Source organism: Anolis sagrei, chromosome 7 (assembly GCF_037176765.1).
Source record: "Anolis sagrei isolate rAnoSag1 chromosome 7, rAnoSag1.mat, whole genome shotgun sequence".
NCBI lineage: Eukaryota > Metazoa > Chordata > Lepidosauria > Squamata > Dactyloidae > Anolis > Anolis sagrei.
The window spans coordinates 28333682-28349133 of record NC_090027.1 but is presented as its reverse complement, the minus strand read 5'-3'; the positions used below and the strand labels follow the sequence as shown (position 1 = coordinate 28349133).

Below are 15452 nucleotides of genomic sequence, written 5' to 3'. Positions count from 1 at the left end.
TTCCTCAAACCCAGGCTTACATGAAGGAAAGAAAGAAAAGGGTCCTAGAAAGGGTGCTTCCTTAACTCCTTTCCACAAACCCAGTCTCCCTTGAACGGAAGAAAGGAAAGGGTCCCAGGAAGGGTGCTTCCTTAACCCTATTCCTCAAACCCAGGCTGCCATAAAAGGAAGAAAGGAAAAGATCCCAGAAATGGAAAGGGGGGCCTTGTAAGTTTCCCATTGCCACCAATTGGCTGGATCTTCCCGGATCTTCCAGCTGCTTAGCGGAAAACAGATTTTTCTATTAGCCGACTTTTGGGAGGCTCCTGAAAATGGATCTGAGTACATCAGTAAAATTTTGGATGCCAAAAACAGATTGTACTCCAGTTGAATTTTACAAACCTAATGAAGATTCTAATATAACATGCAAACAAATAAATAGATAGATAAAATAGAGTAGATGTCTCAAAGGAGTTTGTCCAAATACTTCTACCACCTGACTTGCATTTCATCACCAGCTGTAGGCAGTATAAAATAAATAAATAATCAAACACGTTGGTTTTATGTTGTTTGGGTTCATAAGAGTTAAGTGAAGGATAAGATGATATTGCAACACCTCATTTTCCAGGAATAAAAATAAGAATTAGAAGATTCGTATTCATGGAGGTTTTTCCAGAAATGTCCCACCCAATGCATTGGAGAGTTAGTACAGTTTTGTCAATGGAGAGCTTTATTCAAATTTATTCAAAAGAGGAGACCATTTTTAAAATTCCATCTCAGCTTCTATCATTTATAACTGATTTTAGGTAAGTTCATTTCTGCCTTTGTTCTTTTTTATCACAACTCCCAACAGCCAGCATAGCCACCAGTAGCATAGCAGCAACAGCATATTGGTTTGTTCTCTGACGCAATAGAAATGTTTGGTAACACCACAACATAGATTTTGCAACAAAATGCTGAAATTTGCAAACAACCTATTCATGGTTCCAATATTTGTATTTTAAACCAGCTGTCAAGCATCCAACTTTTTAGGCAAGAGTTGAAGAGTGAGTTAACACACAGGTGAATTCAACTGACTACAGTCGGGATTAATAACAGAGTTTAGGCATTGGCCAGAATCTTGTGCTCTCTCGGCATTCTGTTTTCCTTTCTTCTTTTCCAACTTATAGATGCCCAAAGGAGAACCTATCACACAGTTTTCAGGTGTGACTTTCTTCCTAGCATCCTTGGCTGTCTTTTTCTATTTCTGTAAAACATGGAGTTCAACTTTAATTTGTAAGAACTTGATGAGAGAGAGGGCCTTTTCAGTGGTGGCCCCCACCTCTGGAATGCCCTTCCAAGGGAAATAAGACAGGCCCCATCCCTCCCATCCTTTCGTAAGAGCTTGAAGACCTGGTGGTTTCAACAAGCCTTTGAAAATGACCAGTTCTAACTCACCCCCACACACTGTTGAATACGGCCTTATTCTTCCTATCAATTACCCAGATCCTCTAATTGGCCCCGGAATGAACAGCCACAGACCCGTACCTAATATTATTGTTGCCTGCCATAGCATTGCACTTAATTCCCGGGCACTCTAGAATTTTTGGGCTTGCACAAATCTTGACCGGCCTTTAAAAATTTTTAATTGCCTTGAACAGCCAGGATATGAGTGTTATGGTGACAATTTTATGCTTATATTTTGTTTTGTTAATCTTATGGTTATGTTGTTTTTACTTTGTATGTTTTGTGATGTTACCTGGGAACCGCTCTGAGTCCCCTTGGGGAGATGGAGCGGTATATAAATAAATAATAATAATAATAATAATTATTATTATTATTATGTGGATACTGTGGTTTGGGCTATATGGGCAATAAAATTCAAAAACTTGGAGGCTGGAAATAGAGATATATAAACGGAAGTACAAGCAATCCTAAAATTATGAACAAGATAAGTTCTATAGGTTTGTTCTTAAGTTGAATTTGTTTGTAAGTCAAAACACATACATTTTAAAGTGCAACTCCAGCCTGTTGGTGCCCCTGTTCAGATTTCACCTCACTTTCCATCCCTGTGATAATTGGATTTTGAAAAATTTGGCTTGTTGTGGAAACAAGGATTGGTGATGAAGCTTCAATGGAGACACCTTTTTCCTGTGATAACAACTCTTTCATGAGTGAATTTCCCTTCTGAGGGTTAGATTTCTCTCACTTCCTGTTGTCTCAACCCCATTCTTTACTATAAGTCATTTGTAAGTGAGGCGTTTGTAACTTGGGGAATGCTTGTATATATGAAATTGTACTCAATACCTTCCAAGCCAAAATTCACTTAGATTTCACAGCTTTGGCTTCATTCAATGTACGAGTGGTATTTTTAAAGTAAGGTCCGTTTTGTTGTAGACACTAGTAGTTCGCGTGCATACCGCAACGAGCGCATGCGTCGTGTACCGGCATGCCTCGGGAACAACTGTGCTCAGTTTCCACTCTGTAGCTAACCTGTACAGTTCTGTTCTGTGCTTTAAAAATGTATAAGACTATCAACTCACCCTCCGCATGTGAGGTTCGCTCAGTGATACGGTTTTTGTCAGCAAGGAACCTGCCTGCTGCAGAAATTCATCGACAGATTTGTGAAGTGTACGGTGATACTGTTATGAGTGAAAGCAAAGTGCGTAAGTGGGTATGACAATTCAAAGATGGCCGTGACAACGTCCATGATGAGGACCACTCAGGTTCTTTGCTGACAAAAACTGTATCACATGCAGCGGGTGAGTTGATAGTCTTAAACATTTTTAAAGCATAGAACAGAACTGTACAGGTGAGCTACAGAGTGGAAACTGAGCACAGTTGTTCCCAAGGCATGCCGGTACACAACACATGCGCTCGTTGCGGTATGCGCGCGAACTACTAGTGTCTACAACAAAACGGACCTTACTTAAAAAATACCCCTCGTATAGTCAGTGTTATGAACTGGCGGTTACCATATGATGTACAAAATGGCTGCAGGATAAGATAAGATCTAAACTATCTAACTATCCATGGTTAGTTGGATTGTCGAATTGAGGGCAGAAGCTTTCTGGCTGGCATTACTCTTTACAGAAGCCATACAACATCTTTCCTCAACCCAGTGCCCTGCCTCCAGTCATGGGGGATGCCTGGCTCGAGAGCAGAATGTGTGAAAAAGATCTTGGAGTCCTCGTGATCAACAAGTTAAACATGACCCAACAATGTGATGTGGTGGCAAAAAAGCCAATGGGATTTTGGCCTGCATCAATAGGAGTATAGTGTCTAGATCTAGGGAAGTAAAGCTACCCCTCTATTCCGCCTTGGTTAGACCACACCTGGAATATTGTGTCCAATTCGGGGCACCATAATTGAAGAGAGATATTCACAAGCTGGAATGTGTCCAGAAGAGGGCGACTAAAATGATCAAGGGTCTGGAGAACAAGCCCTATGAGGAGCGGCTTAAGGAGCTGGGCATGTTTAGCCTTCAGAAGAGAAGGCTGAGAGGAGATATGATAGCCATGTATAAATATGTGAGAGGAAGTCACAGGGAGGAGGGAGCAAGCTTCCCTGGAGACTAGGATGCGGAACAATGGCTTCAAACTACAAGAAAGGAGATTCCATCTGAACATGAGGAAGAACTTCCTGACTGTGAGAGCCGTTCAGCAGTGGAACTCTCTGCCCCGGAGTGTGATGGAAGCTTTTAAACAGAGGCTGGATGGCCATCTGTCAGGGGTGCTTTGAATGCAATATTCCTGCTTCTTGGCAGAATGGGATTGGACTGGATGGCCCATGAGGTCTCTTCCAACTCTATGATTCTATGATTCTATGTTATCTTATAACCTTCGTCATCCCCATTCTTCATGGACCATGGTTTCATTTATGAGGGTGATATTCCATTTCCTATTCAGGTATATTTCTGCCTGTCTTGAGGGAAAGCACAGTAGATAAGATCCCAAAGGCAAAAAAGCCAGAGTACATACTATTACACAGAGGAAGTTACAAAAAACGAATTGATGGAACACAGCCCGTCTCCTTCCTTATGACTCGCTTTCTCGTTCTCTCTCTCTCAAATTAAGTAGTGTCTCCAATGCACTGAATTAAGAAGGAAAAGGTTCAGAGTTACATTCCTTTCACTGGACAAGGAGTTTTAAAATAGATGCCCCATCTTCCTGAACAGAGACAGTCCAAGAAAATAACAGTGAAATCCCAATATTAATTATCATTATCATAATACATCTTACATTAGTACTTGTTTTCATGTCCATGGATCTCGGATTGATGAGTCAGTCCCTGTAGTAATGCCCCCCATTTTTCATAATGGAGGGAGAAGCCCAAATATCTGGAGGGGCCCATCTGAGTGAAGGTACATCACTCAGGATGGCAACATAGTCCCATAACGTTTAGTCCTGCATTCTCCCTCTGTGCCCCCTCCACGGTGCACCTGAATTTCCTAAAGTTCAGTAAAAAGGTCATTGCATTATAAGAACAAGTTGTCCTTCACCTCTCCTGCTGTCCCGTTGGCTCCATTCAACTCAATGGGCTCCTGGCTGTCAACTTTGCTTGCATCTTGGCATCCATTGTCTTTCTCCTCATCCTGGTCTTCCTTCTCCTCACACTCTGTCTCCTTCTCTGACTCCACCGCACTCAGCAGGTTGGCATTGGAGGGGTGGCTGAGGAGCCGCCCCTCCCGGAAAGACTCAGCCAGTTCTTTGGCACAGCATGAGGGGGTGTTGGTTTCGTAGGTGTTGTGGAAGCTGTTGTAGTCGACTTCGTAGAAGTCCTTCTCCAGGGTGAGCACAGGGGTGAAGCGGTGTCCCCAGAGCACTTCGGTATCCATGTAGGAGCTCCGAGCCTGGCAGGTCATTCCTAGAGGGAGAGAAAGAGCAGAGGGGTGTTCACTGGGTGTGATGAACACGCAAAGACATTACATGGATAGCATCTTGTAATGCTCAGCTGCAGCTCCCTCCTTTTAGAGTTTAAAAGCACTTCAATGTCACTGCCATATCTGAGTGCACCGGGACATGAAAAGAGGCTTTGCTTAATAAACTATCTTTAAAAAAATAGTGTGTGTGTGTGTGTGTGTGTGTGAATGAATCTTATGTTGAACCCAAAAGTATCCAATGAACTAGCCATGTCTTTTCTTGCAAACACATAAATATACACACAAAATTATGTATTTATTTACCATATTTATACCGCCCTTCTCAGCCCGAAGGCGACTCAGGGCAGTTCACAGTTGGCAACAATACTGTTAAAAACATTATTATTATTATTATTATTATTATTATTATTATTATTATCCTTTATTTGTACCCCGCTACCATCTCCCGAAGGACTCAGTGCAGCTTACAAGAGGCTGAGCCCAAATACAATAGTAAAAACAGCAACAACAACAAACAGCAAAATAACTCAAAAAACAAGGCAATAACATTAACAACACACAATTATGCAATTAAAATCAATGACAGGGCCAAATGTAATAATTAAAATTAAAAAGTGCTGGGCATGATCAGGTGAGGTGTTTGAAGGGGGATGGGCATGCAGATATCCTGGATCTCTGATAAAATGCGTTGGGGACATAATGCTAGGAGTTTCCTTATTCTGGGGAGGCACACTGGAGCAACCACGTTTTCAAGCTCCTCCTAAAAATTGCTAGCGACGGGGCCTGCCTGATGTCCTTAGAGAGAGAGTTCCAGAGTCGCGGGGCCACCACTGAGAAAGCCCTATCCCTCGTCCCCATCAATCATGCTTGTGATGCAGGTGGGGTCGTGAGCAGGGCCTCTCCAGATGAACGAAGAGATTGTGTGGGTTCGTACACAAAAACATTAGCATAAAATATAAAAATATAAAAACCATACAAATATAAAAACAATACAAAGCCATAAAAACAATATTGTGAGTGTCTTCTTGTCAAAATCGTTATTCAAATGCATCATCAGGTTGTTCCATGATTTTGTGTAATTATGCTGGATTAGCAAAAGCCTGCTCAAAAAGTCAGGTTTTAACCTTTCTTTGAGAAGTCAAGAGGGAGGGGGGCAATCTTATATCCCTGGGAAGGGCGTTCCACAGTTGAGGGACCACCACTGAGAAGGCCCTGTCTCTTGTCCCCACCAAACACATTTGTGAGGAAGGTGGGACTGAGAGGAGGGCCTCCCCAGAAGATCTTAGTGCCCTAGATGGTTCATAAAGAGAGATACGTTAGGATAGGTAAGCTGGTCTGGAACCATTTAGGGCTTTATAGGCTAAAGCCAGTACTTTGAATTGTGCCACACAAGGCAAAACCGAATTTGAAAAATGTACATATGTATATATGTGCACATTTATATTCTATATCTGTATCGATGCACATATCCACATACTCCTTTCAAACTGATGACAGAAACCTTTTGGCTGGCCCTATTCTTTGGACACTTGATGACCATTTTAAAACCCAATTATTCCAAACTAAAAATGAATTTCTGGCCAAGTCTAGGTGTTATAATGAGAGGAAAATGTCACTTTTAGCTGTCCATTAGACTGCTTGATGATATCAGGAGAAGAATATTGGATCCGTTGAAGCTGACCACTCTTGGTTTGAAATGTGTTTCGTATTGTCAGTGTATGTTGATAAAACCTTTTGACAGCAAAGATTAACAGGGTAACCATAATGCAACTATGCGCTGCCAAAAGAAATGCCCTTCCGGCAACAGAACCCTCATCTGCCAGCTGATTCTCTGTAAAGAAAAGGCTGTTTTCAGTGCAAACATACACACACACATTTTTTTTGCAGGGAATAAATTCTGAATCATGATTCTGCCGGGCATTGTTTTCTGACACTTGAAAAACATATTGTTTCAGGAAAATATTTGAATATTATTTTTTGCCCTAGATGGGCAACATTTCCTCTATTCTGGGGAATACGATAGTTCAAATCACACTCCACATGGTATCTTGCTGAAACCTTAAGTGACGTTCCACTAAACACCTTCCATCCTTTTATTCCACACCAAGGGACATGAGTGGCTCTTTAGAGGCTTTTGGACCGGCACTCCCAGCATTCCTCACCACTGCCTGTAGTCGATAGGACTGATGGGGGTTGTGATCTGACATCTGGAGGAGCCCCCAGTGGCGCAGTGGGTTAAAGCCCTGTGCCGGCAAGACTGAGGACTGACAGATCGCAGGTTCGAATCCGGGGAGAGGCGGATGAGCTCCCTCTATCAGCTCCAGCTCCTCATGCGGGGACATGAGAGAAGCCTTCCACAAGGATGATAAAACATCAAAATCATCCGGGCATTCCCTGGGCAATGTCCTTCTAGACGGCCAATTCTCTCACAACAGGAGCGACTTGCAATTTCTCAGGTCACTCCTGACACGACCAAAAATCTGGAGGGCTGCATGACCCCCACTATACATTTCTGTATAGTGGAAGACAAAGCCTCTTCTCAAGATGAGAAGGAGACAGGATGATACATAACAATAAAAAAATAAGCAGCCACACTTTTCTCTAGCTGAAGCAGGGCTGGAAATCTCTTCAGCTGGCTGTCAGCGAAGACTTCCGCTACAGCCGGCTTCTGGGCAGACAGAATCAACAAGAACAGCGTTAGTCATGCCATTCTGGCTTTCAGCAAAGAGCAGAGGCTGCTACAAAAAACATTGTGCCGGAGGAGGAAAGGAAATCCAGAATGTTCGGAACAGGGCGAGTGGGCCCTGCTCAGGAAGCAGCGAGCTTGGCAAGGAAGGAAGGTCCTTCTCCTCAGTAGATCAGGAAAGAATCCTCATTCTAATATGACTGTAATAACATTGTTGCCTCAACTAGATTGGTGTAAACTTCACTCATCAGGCCTATAAGATGGTGTAAAGGGTGGTGGTGCATTGGCCTCAGGTCCTGACCTTGGGCCCATCTCCATTGGTCTTTGATATCTGCTGGAGAACAGAATGAATTTAGGACAAGGTGCTACCCAGGGGTGACTCAACCCATTACGCAAAGTAAGCATTTGCAGTATACTTGATTTTGCCCAGGGGCGCTCTTGAGGCGCTCTTGGGGGAAAATAGACCTTGACATATGTGAGTTGTAGTTACTGGGATGTATAGTTCACCTACAATCAAAGAGCATTCTGAACTCCACCAATGATGGAATTGAACCAAATATGGCACACAAAACTCCCACGACGAACAGAAAATATATATCAATGATTGGTTGTGTGGGGGGGGGGGGGTGCCAAAATACTGTTTGCTTACCGTTGAAAATTACCTAGGGCCTCCTCTGGTTCTTCCCCTCTCACTTTTCACTCTTTTTTAGTTGAATACAAAGGGGAAAATAGTAATAGAAGAGGTAAACTGCAACTACAAAAGTGAGATGGTAAGAGGATTGATCAGGACTGTCCCTGCTAAATTGGGACAGTTAGAGAGCATACTAAGAATAAAGGAACAGGGTCCATTTTGAGCACATGCCCAGCTTAGGAATTTGTGAGTGGAACCAGAGTCACATTCACAAGTTCTCCTACCCAAAAATATGCTCTGAACTACTCCTGGATCGTTATATCTTAGCAACTCAGTTTAAGGAAAACTTTTCAGCTGTTGCTGCTATGGGGCAAGAGAGGATCAGAGAAGCATTTATTTATTTATGATATTTATAGCCCGCCTTTTTCAGTCATACGGCGACTCAAGGCAAGTTACAGATTGGCACAATTAGATGTCAGGCATTCATTAAAGTGCCATTAAAAACAATCAACATTACAATATAAAACATAAATAAAAACCGTTAAAGCATATAATCATTGGTGTCATCTTGTTAAAAACATTATCCAGTAATGTTGTCTGGTCATTCCATGTTCATCATTCATAGTTCTGTGTTATGTATTCCGCTGCATTCTCAAAAGCTTGCTCAAAGAGCCAGGTCTTTATTTTTTTTCAGAAAGTCAGGAGGGAGGGGGCCGATCTAATATCCCTGGGAAGGGGGCCCCATAGCCAGGGGGCCACCACTGAGGAGGCCCTGTCCTTCATCTCTGCCAACCGCACTTGTGAGGCAGACGGGATTGGGAGCAGAGCCTCCCCAGATGATCTTAAGAATGGAAACCATGTGCAAAGATTTCAGACATGGAGGATAGTGGTCTAAACTCAGTGGCTTCTTAGTAAGCTTCTGTGCACGAAATGGGATGCTATGTTATTTTATTTCACTTGGGCAGAAAAACACCTTGAGCTGTCCCTATATGTAATTTAAAGGCTTACAGTTCCGAGACAACTTTTAAAGAAATGCAACTCTGCCACTTCAAAAGCTACATGTTTGGTTGACATATTTTAAGAATGGTGCAAAAGGAATCCATGGTGTTCTATGGAAGAGGACCATCATGCTGAAATTTGGGACCACCCTCCTACTCAGTTCATGAGTGGCTCATGGAAAGAAGCCATGGCACTTAATCAGATGCAAGGAAGATTCACTTCATGGATTGCTTTTCTGCTTTCTGCCTTTGTCAAATTAATTCTTTCTTCTTCTTTGTTCCTCCAACATAGCTGAATTCAATGAACATACTCTTTAACATACAATTTAGAACAGTGGGTCCCAACCTGTGGTTTGTGGACCACCAGTGGTCTGCAAGAATAATAATATGGTTTGCAGTTTCACCATTACTACACTGTTGCCTTGAAACATGTGGCAATGAGAGCAAAACTCTCTTATAGTGCTGAGGCAATGGGAATGTTGGGAGGGAAGAGTCTAACTATCCATAGAAGATTACTATTTATGTATTTATTATATTTAGAGACCGCCTTTCTCAGCTATATGGCGATGCAAGGTGAGTTACAGATTGGCACAATTAAATGACAGGCATTCATGAAAGTGCCATTAAAAACAATCAACATTACAATATAAAACATAAATAAAAACCGTTAAAGCATATAATCATCGGTGGCATCTTGTAAAAACATTATCCAGTAACGTCATTGGGCCATTCCATGTTCATCATTCATAGTTCCATGTTATCTATTCCACTGCATTCTCAAAAACTTGCTCAAAGAGCCAGGACTTTTCTTTTTTTCCGGAAATTCAGGAGGGATTACTACTACCACATCAGCTCTAGATTACTGCTACCACATCAGCTCTGCACCCTACAGACAAATTACAAATTACACTGCTTAGCCGGTATTGCACCACCTGACATCAACCGGGAAGTAGCAGCCAATAGTGAAAGGACCAAGGCAGAGACATCCCCAGCTCATCCGCTGTTTGGGTATCAGCCAGCACGTCAACAACTTAAATCTAGAAATAGTTTTCTAAGATCTACAGAGACACTCGCTGGAACACCTCAGCAAGCGAGAGTCCAAAAGTGGCAGGCTCAAACCCAGAACCTCAATCAATGGCTGATACCAAATAAGAGACTCCCCCCTGGGCAGACAGAGGACTGGGCAACTTGGAAGGCGCTGAACAGATTGCGCTCTGGCACCACAATATGCAGAGCCAACCTTCAGAAATGGGGCTACAAAGTGGAATCCTCGACATGCGAGTGTGGAGAGGAGCAAACCACTGACCACCTGCTTCAATACAACCTGAGCCCTGCCACATGCACAATGGAGGACCTTCTTGCAGCAACACCAGAAGCACTCCAAGTGGCCAGATACTGGTCAAAGGACATTTAATCAACTACCAAACTCACAAATTTTGTATTTTGTCTCTTTGTTTGCTTTGTTCTGTTAGAAATGTAATATAATTGACCGGTTGCCCTGACACGACAAATAACATAGCTCTAGATTATTAAATATAGTTTTCTGTGGGCAAGTAGATGGCAACTACTGGATGGCATCTGTTCTGTATCAGAGTCTAGAGCTGATGTGGTCTATCCAATGCATTTTTTGAATCAGCGCCCCAAATATCCAAACCAAATCTAAAGTTGAACAAAACCGATCCGTAATCTTTTTGGTATTAATGTTGGGGAGTGGTCCCTGGTCATGTGGTCCCTGGTAAAAAAAAAAGGTTGGGAACCATTGCTTTAGAAGCACAGAGCAAAGAATGAATACAAGGTTTGTTTGTTTGTTTAAAAAAAGAGAACATATCATAATGCATTATTCAAACTCTCTTCGGAAGAAAAGATTGCATATCCACAAGAGTTGTACAAATTGGGAAGGACAGGACTACATGTTTTGATTACAACTTTCCCCATCCCTGACCATAGGATGAATGAATGAATAGAAAACAAATCAAAGAAGGAAAAAGCTGACATGCTGGTTCAGGAAACGCAGCAAGCAATTAAAATACCTCCCTGCCTTCCCAGTGTCACAATGATGGATAGCTTTGCTACTTATCTGGGTTGTATGGGAGATAGAGATATATTTCTGGTCATGGCAGAGCACCAAGTGAGGACTAGCCTAATTATTTAGGCATCACCCAAAATGTAAAAATACCACCTACATGTATTAAAAGGCCAGATTAACATGCTCAGGACTCTGGGATAGTTCCAAAAATAGGAGCCACTTCTACAGTGTTTGACCTATTTTAGGAGAGGTGGCATAGAAATTAATTAAGTGAATGGATAATATATACAAAGTACACCAGACAGCAGCACAAAAGCCTTCAAGTCCACGCCGATTTCAGCCCTGCATCAGTGATACTAACAGTCTGATTCTTTTTGTTGTTGCTTTAATAAAGCACAAGCAACCAGGAACATCAAGAGATTTGCAAGTGACTGTGGGACAGAAGAAATCAAACTGTTCTGTGTCTCTGCAACACTGGGCTCCGAGCTAATGAGGAACCTGGAGGAATTGTGTTGATTCACGCATTCATAACCCTGTCCCGCACATGACATTAGCCATATAAAAACTGGGATATAAGGTACTATGCAACATATGAATGGATTCAAAGTGGTAAAAGGAAGAATCCACAAGCTGGGAGAAGCTGCAATAGTTTGTTTTTCCCTGAGCCTACTGGGAAGGGCAACATTTCCCTTCTCCTCTCTTCCCCTGCTGAATGAATTGGACTCAATTTGAGCAACTGAAGTTGAGAATGAAGGAATAAAGTGTGAGGAGAGAGAAACATGGAAAATTTTAAAAGGCACTAAAAAAAACAGAAGGTGGAGGATTAATCAGAACCATACCTGCCAAATTCAGACAGTTGGAGGGCATTGAGGACCTCATCACACTAAAGAATGAATCCACTTTAAATTCTGCCTCTTGCAAAATTCTGGGGTTTGTAATTTAGGGAGGAACCTTTAACAGTCTCACTAAACTACAAACCCCAGAATTTTGCAAGAGGCAGAAACCAGATTTCAAGTGGATTCATTCTCTATTGCAGGGGTCCTCAAACTTTTTAAACAGAGAGCCAGGTCACAGTCCCTCAAACTGTTGGAGGGCCAGATTATAATTTGGGAAAAAAAACCATGAATGAATTCCTATGCACATATCTTTTTTGTAGTGCAAAAAAACACTTAAAAACAATACAATAATTAAAATGAAGAACAATTTTAACAAATATAAACTTATCAGAATTTCAATGGGAAGAGTGGGTCTGCTTTTGGCTGGTGAGTTAGGATTGTTGTTGTTGTTGTTGTTGTTGTTGTTGTGTGCTTTCAAGTCGTTTCAGACTTAGGTTGACCCTGAGTGAGGGCCGGGTAAATGACCTTGGAGGGCCATATCTGGCCCCGAGCCATAGTTTGAGGACCTCTGCTCTATTGTGATGAAGTTGTTACAAATTCTGGACACTACAATTGAAGGGAGATATTGACAAGATATTGACAAGCTGGAATTAGTCCAGAGGAGGGTGACTCAAATGATCAAGGGTCTGGAGAACAAGCTCTATGAGGAGTGGCTTAAAGAGCTGGGCATGTTTAGCCTGAAGAAGAGAAGGCTGAGAGGAGACATGACAGCCATGTATAAATGAGAGGAAGTCATAGGGAAGAGGGAGTGAACTTGTTTTCTGCTGCCCTGGAGACTAGGACACGGAACAATGGCTTCAACTACAAGAAAGGAGATCCATCTGAACATTAGGAAGAACTTCCTAACTGTGAGAGCTGTTTATCAGTGGAACCTTCTGCCCTGGAGTGTGGTGGAGGCTCCTTCTTTGGAAGCTTTTAAACAGAGGCTGGATGGCCATCTGTCAGGGGTGCTTTGAATGCAATTCTTCTACTTCTTGGCAGGGGGTTGGACTCGTTGGCCCATGAGGTCTCTTCCAACTCTATGATTCTACGATTCTAAGTCACCCAGCCTTCTGCATACCCCGGGGGGGGGGGGGGGAGTTTCTCATCCTGTATCAGCCACTGGCTGAGATTCTGGGTTTTAACCTGCCACTTTTGGGCTCACATGGCTCTCATGGGTCAGCCCATGAGGTCTCTTCCAACTCTATGATTCTATGAAGTTGTAAAATAGTGAAAATAAAAAATAATAAAAGAAAATAAAATAGTGAAGAGTAGAGACATCACACTGGCAACAAAGATCTGCATAGTTAAAGCAATGGTATTCCCTGTAGTCACCTATGGATGTGAGAGCTGGACCACAGGGAAGGCTGAGTGAAGGAAGATAGATGCTTTTGAACTGTGGTGCTGGAGGAAAGTGCTGAGAGTGCCTTGGACTCTAACCAGTCCATCCTCCAGGAAATAAGGCATGACTGCTCATTGGAGGGAAGGATAGTAGAGACCAAGATGAAGTACTTTGGCCACATCATGAGAAAAAAAGGGAAGCTTAGAGAAGACGATTGTGCTGGGGAAAATGGAAGGAAAAAGGAAGAGGGGCTGATCAAGGGCAAGATGGATGGATGGTATCCTTGAAGTGAGTGGATTGACCTTGAAGGAGCTGGGGATGGTGACGGCCGAAAGGGATCCCTGGTGTGGGCTGGTCCATGAGGTCATGAAGAGTCGGAAACGACTGAATGAATGAACAACATGAAGTTGTAGATACGAGTGTGTCGATGTGTATGACATCAAGTCAATTATGAACTTCATAATCTCGTGCAGAACTGATCAAATATCTGCTAATAGAAATGTTTCCTCTGAATCCAAACTACTTTCAAACTTTAAACTACCATTGAAGTAAAATGAGGACAAAAAGGAAAAGTAGGAAAGGGGGAGGAAAAAATGAGCATTTTAAAAGCTGCTTTTTTTTTGTCGTGTCAGGAGCGACTTGAGAAACTGCAAGTCACTTCTGGTGTGAGAGAATTGGCTGTCTGCAAGGACATTGCCCAGGGGGGATGCCCAGATGATTTTGATGTTTTATTATCCTTGTGGGAGGCTTCTCTCATGTCCCTGCATGAGAAGCTGGAGCTGATAGAGGGAGCTCATCCGCCTCTCCCCGGATTCGAACCTGCGACCTGTCAGTCTTCAGTCCTGCCAGCACAGGGGTTTAACCCACTGCGCCACTGGGGGCTCCTAAAAGCTGCTGAAAAAGTGGGATTGATAGAGGATCAATGGAGACTGTCCCTGCCAAATCAGGACAGTTAATGGTTATGATATGCTATTTATTTACATATTGATGATGATATGCTATTTATTTACATACTGATGAGAACACCTTGCAATTTGTAGCCATTGCCAAGGCAGGGTACTTTTTTCAAAATCTGACAAGCAACACACAAGCAAGAAGAGGCACACTTATCTTGACTATTCATTTTCTCTTTGGCGTGTCAGTCTAAAAAGGACCAGGACTAACAACATGAGTCAATGAGTTGTTTTGTTCCAGGCAGTGGCTTTAATTGTACCTTGCATGCCCAGTCCTTCTGATCCCATGACAGATGCCTGCTCTCAGTTTGGGCTACTCTGGCCAAGATTTAAAATAAGCAGAACACCGTGGGCAGAAAAGCCTACCACCCTTCCATCCTGCTAAGAGGAGGCCTCAGACATCTGACATGTGAGGCTCGCTTTGCCATCAGTTCTTGGAACGGCTCCTGTACCTAAGGGACAGCCTCATCCTGATTTGGAACTCTACCGTCAATTTGCTGTTCTCTCCCGCTGTAAGTATTCCATTAAGCCAGGGACAATGGAAAGCTTTCACCATTTTCATACACTGCATTTCTGCCGGCTTCCTGCCGGAGCGGCTTTCTCGTAACCCCAGGGGTACCGAGAGCCAACACAACTGAAGCAATGTGTAATTGCTCTGTAATGCCATTCGGATATTCCTTTTTAGCACCATGTTCAGGAGTTAATCGTATAGGGATGTACTGCTTGGCAACCCTGATGTCCCTGGGAAAAGCAACGCAGCTGCGGCCTCGCTTGCTTCAGACTCCATTAAGCACCCAGCTTGGACGAAGTTACCCATTCTCCCAGGCCGGAGCTCACAAATCCATTTATCTTTTTTTTCCTGGACAATTATTCAGCAATTCAAATGAAGACCAGAAATGGAACGTTAAAAGGGGAAGGATGCGTACCCTGCAATATTTCACAGAGGAAATCTGGGACATGTGTGGCCAAGCGACATCAGAATGCATTCAAGATGTAGACGCTTTTAATAAGAATTCAGTTTCCAGTAACTAAAATAAACTGAGGAGAAAGGGGCAAAGTGGGAGGAAGAGAGTCAAGATGGGCCATGTATACACACATAAT

General features: G+C 42.8%; 1 protein-coding gene across 1 annotated transcript in view; it reads right to left on the bottom strand.

The window, feature by feature from the left end:
• Window positions 1–2827: 2827 nt before the first annotated feature.
• KCNJ5 (potassium inwardly rectifying channel subfamily J member 5) overlaps window positions 2828–15452 on the bottom strand; it is a 71668-nt gene continuing 59043 nt past the window's right edge. Inside the window, exon 4 of the mRNA XM_060787492.2 lies at window positions 2828–4824. Coding sequence (XP_060643475.2) covers window positions 4436–4824 — 389 coding nt within the window. The 3' untranslated portion in view covers window positions 2828–4435. The remainder of the gene's footprint in view (window positions 4825–15452) is intronic.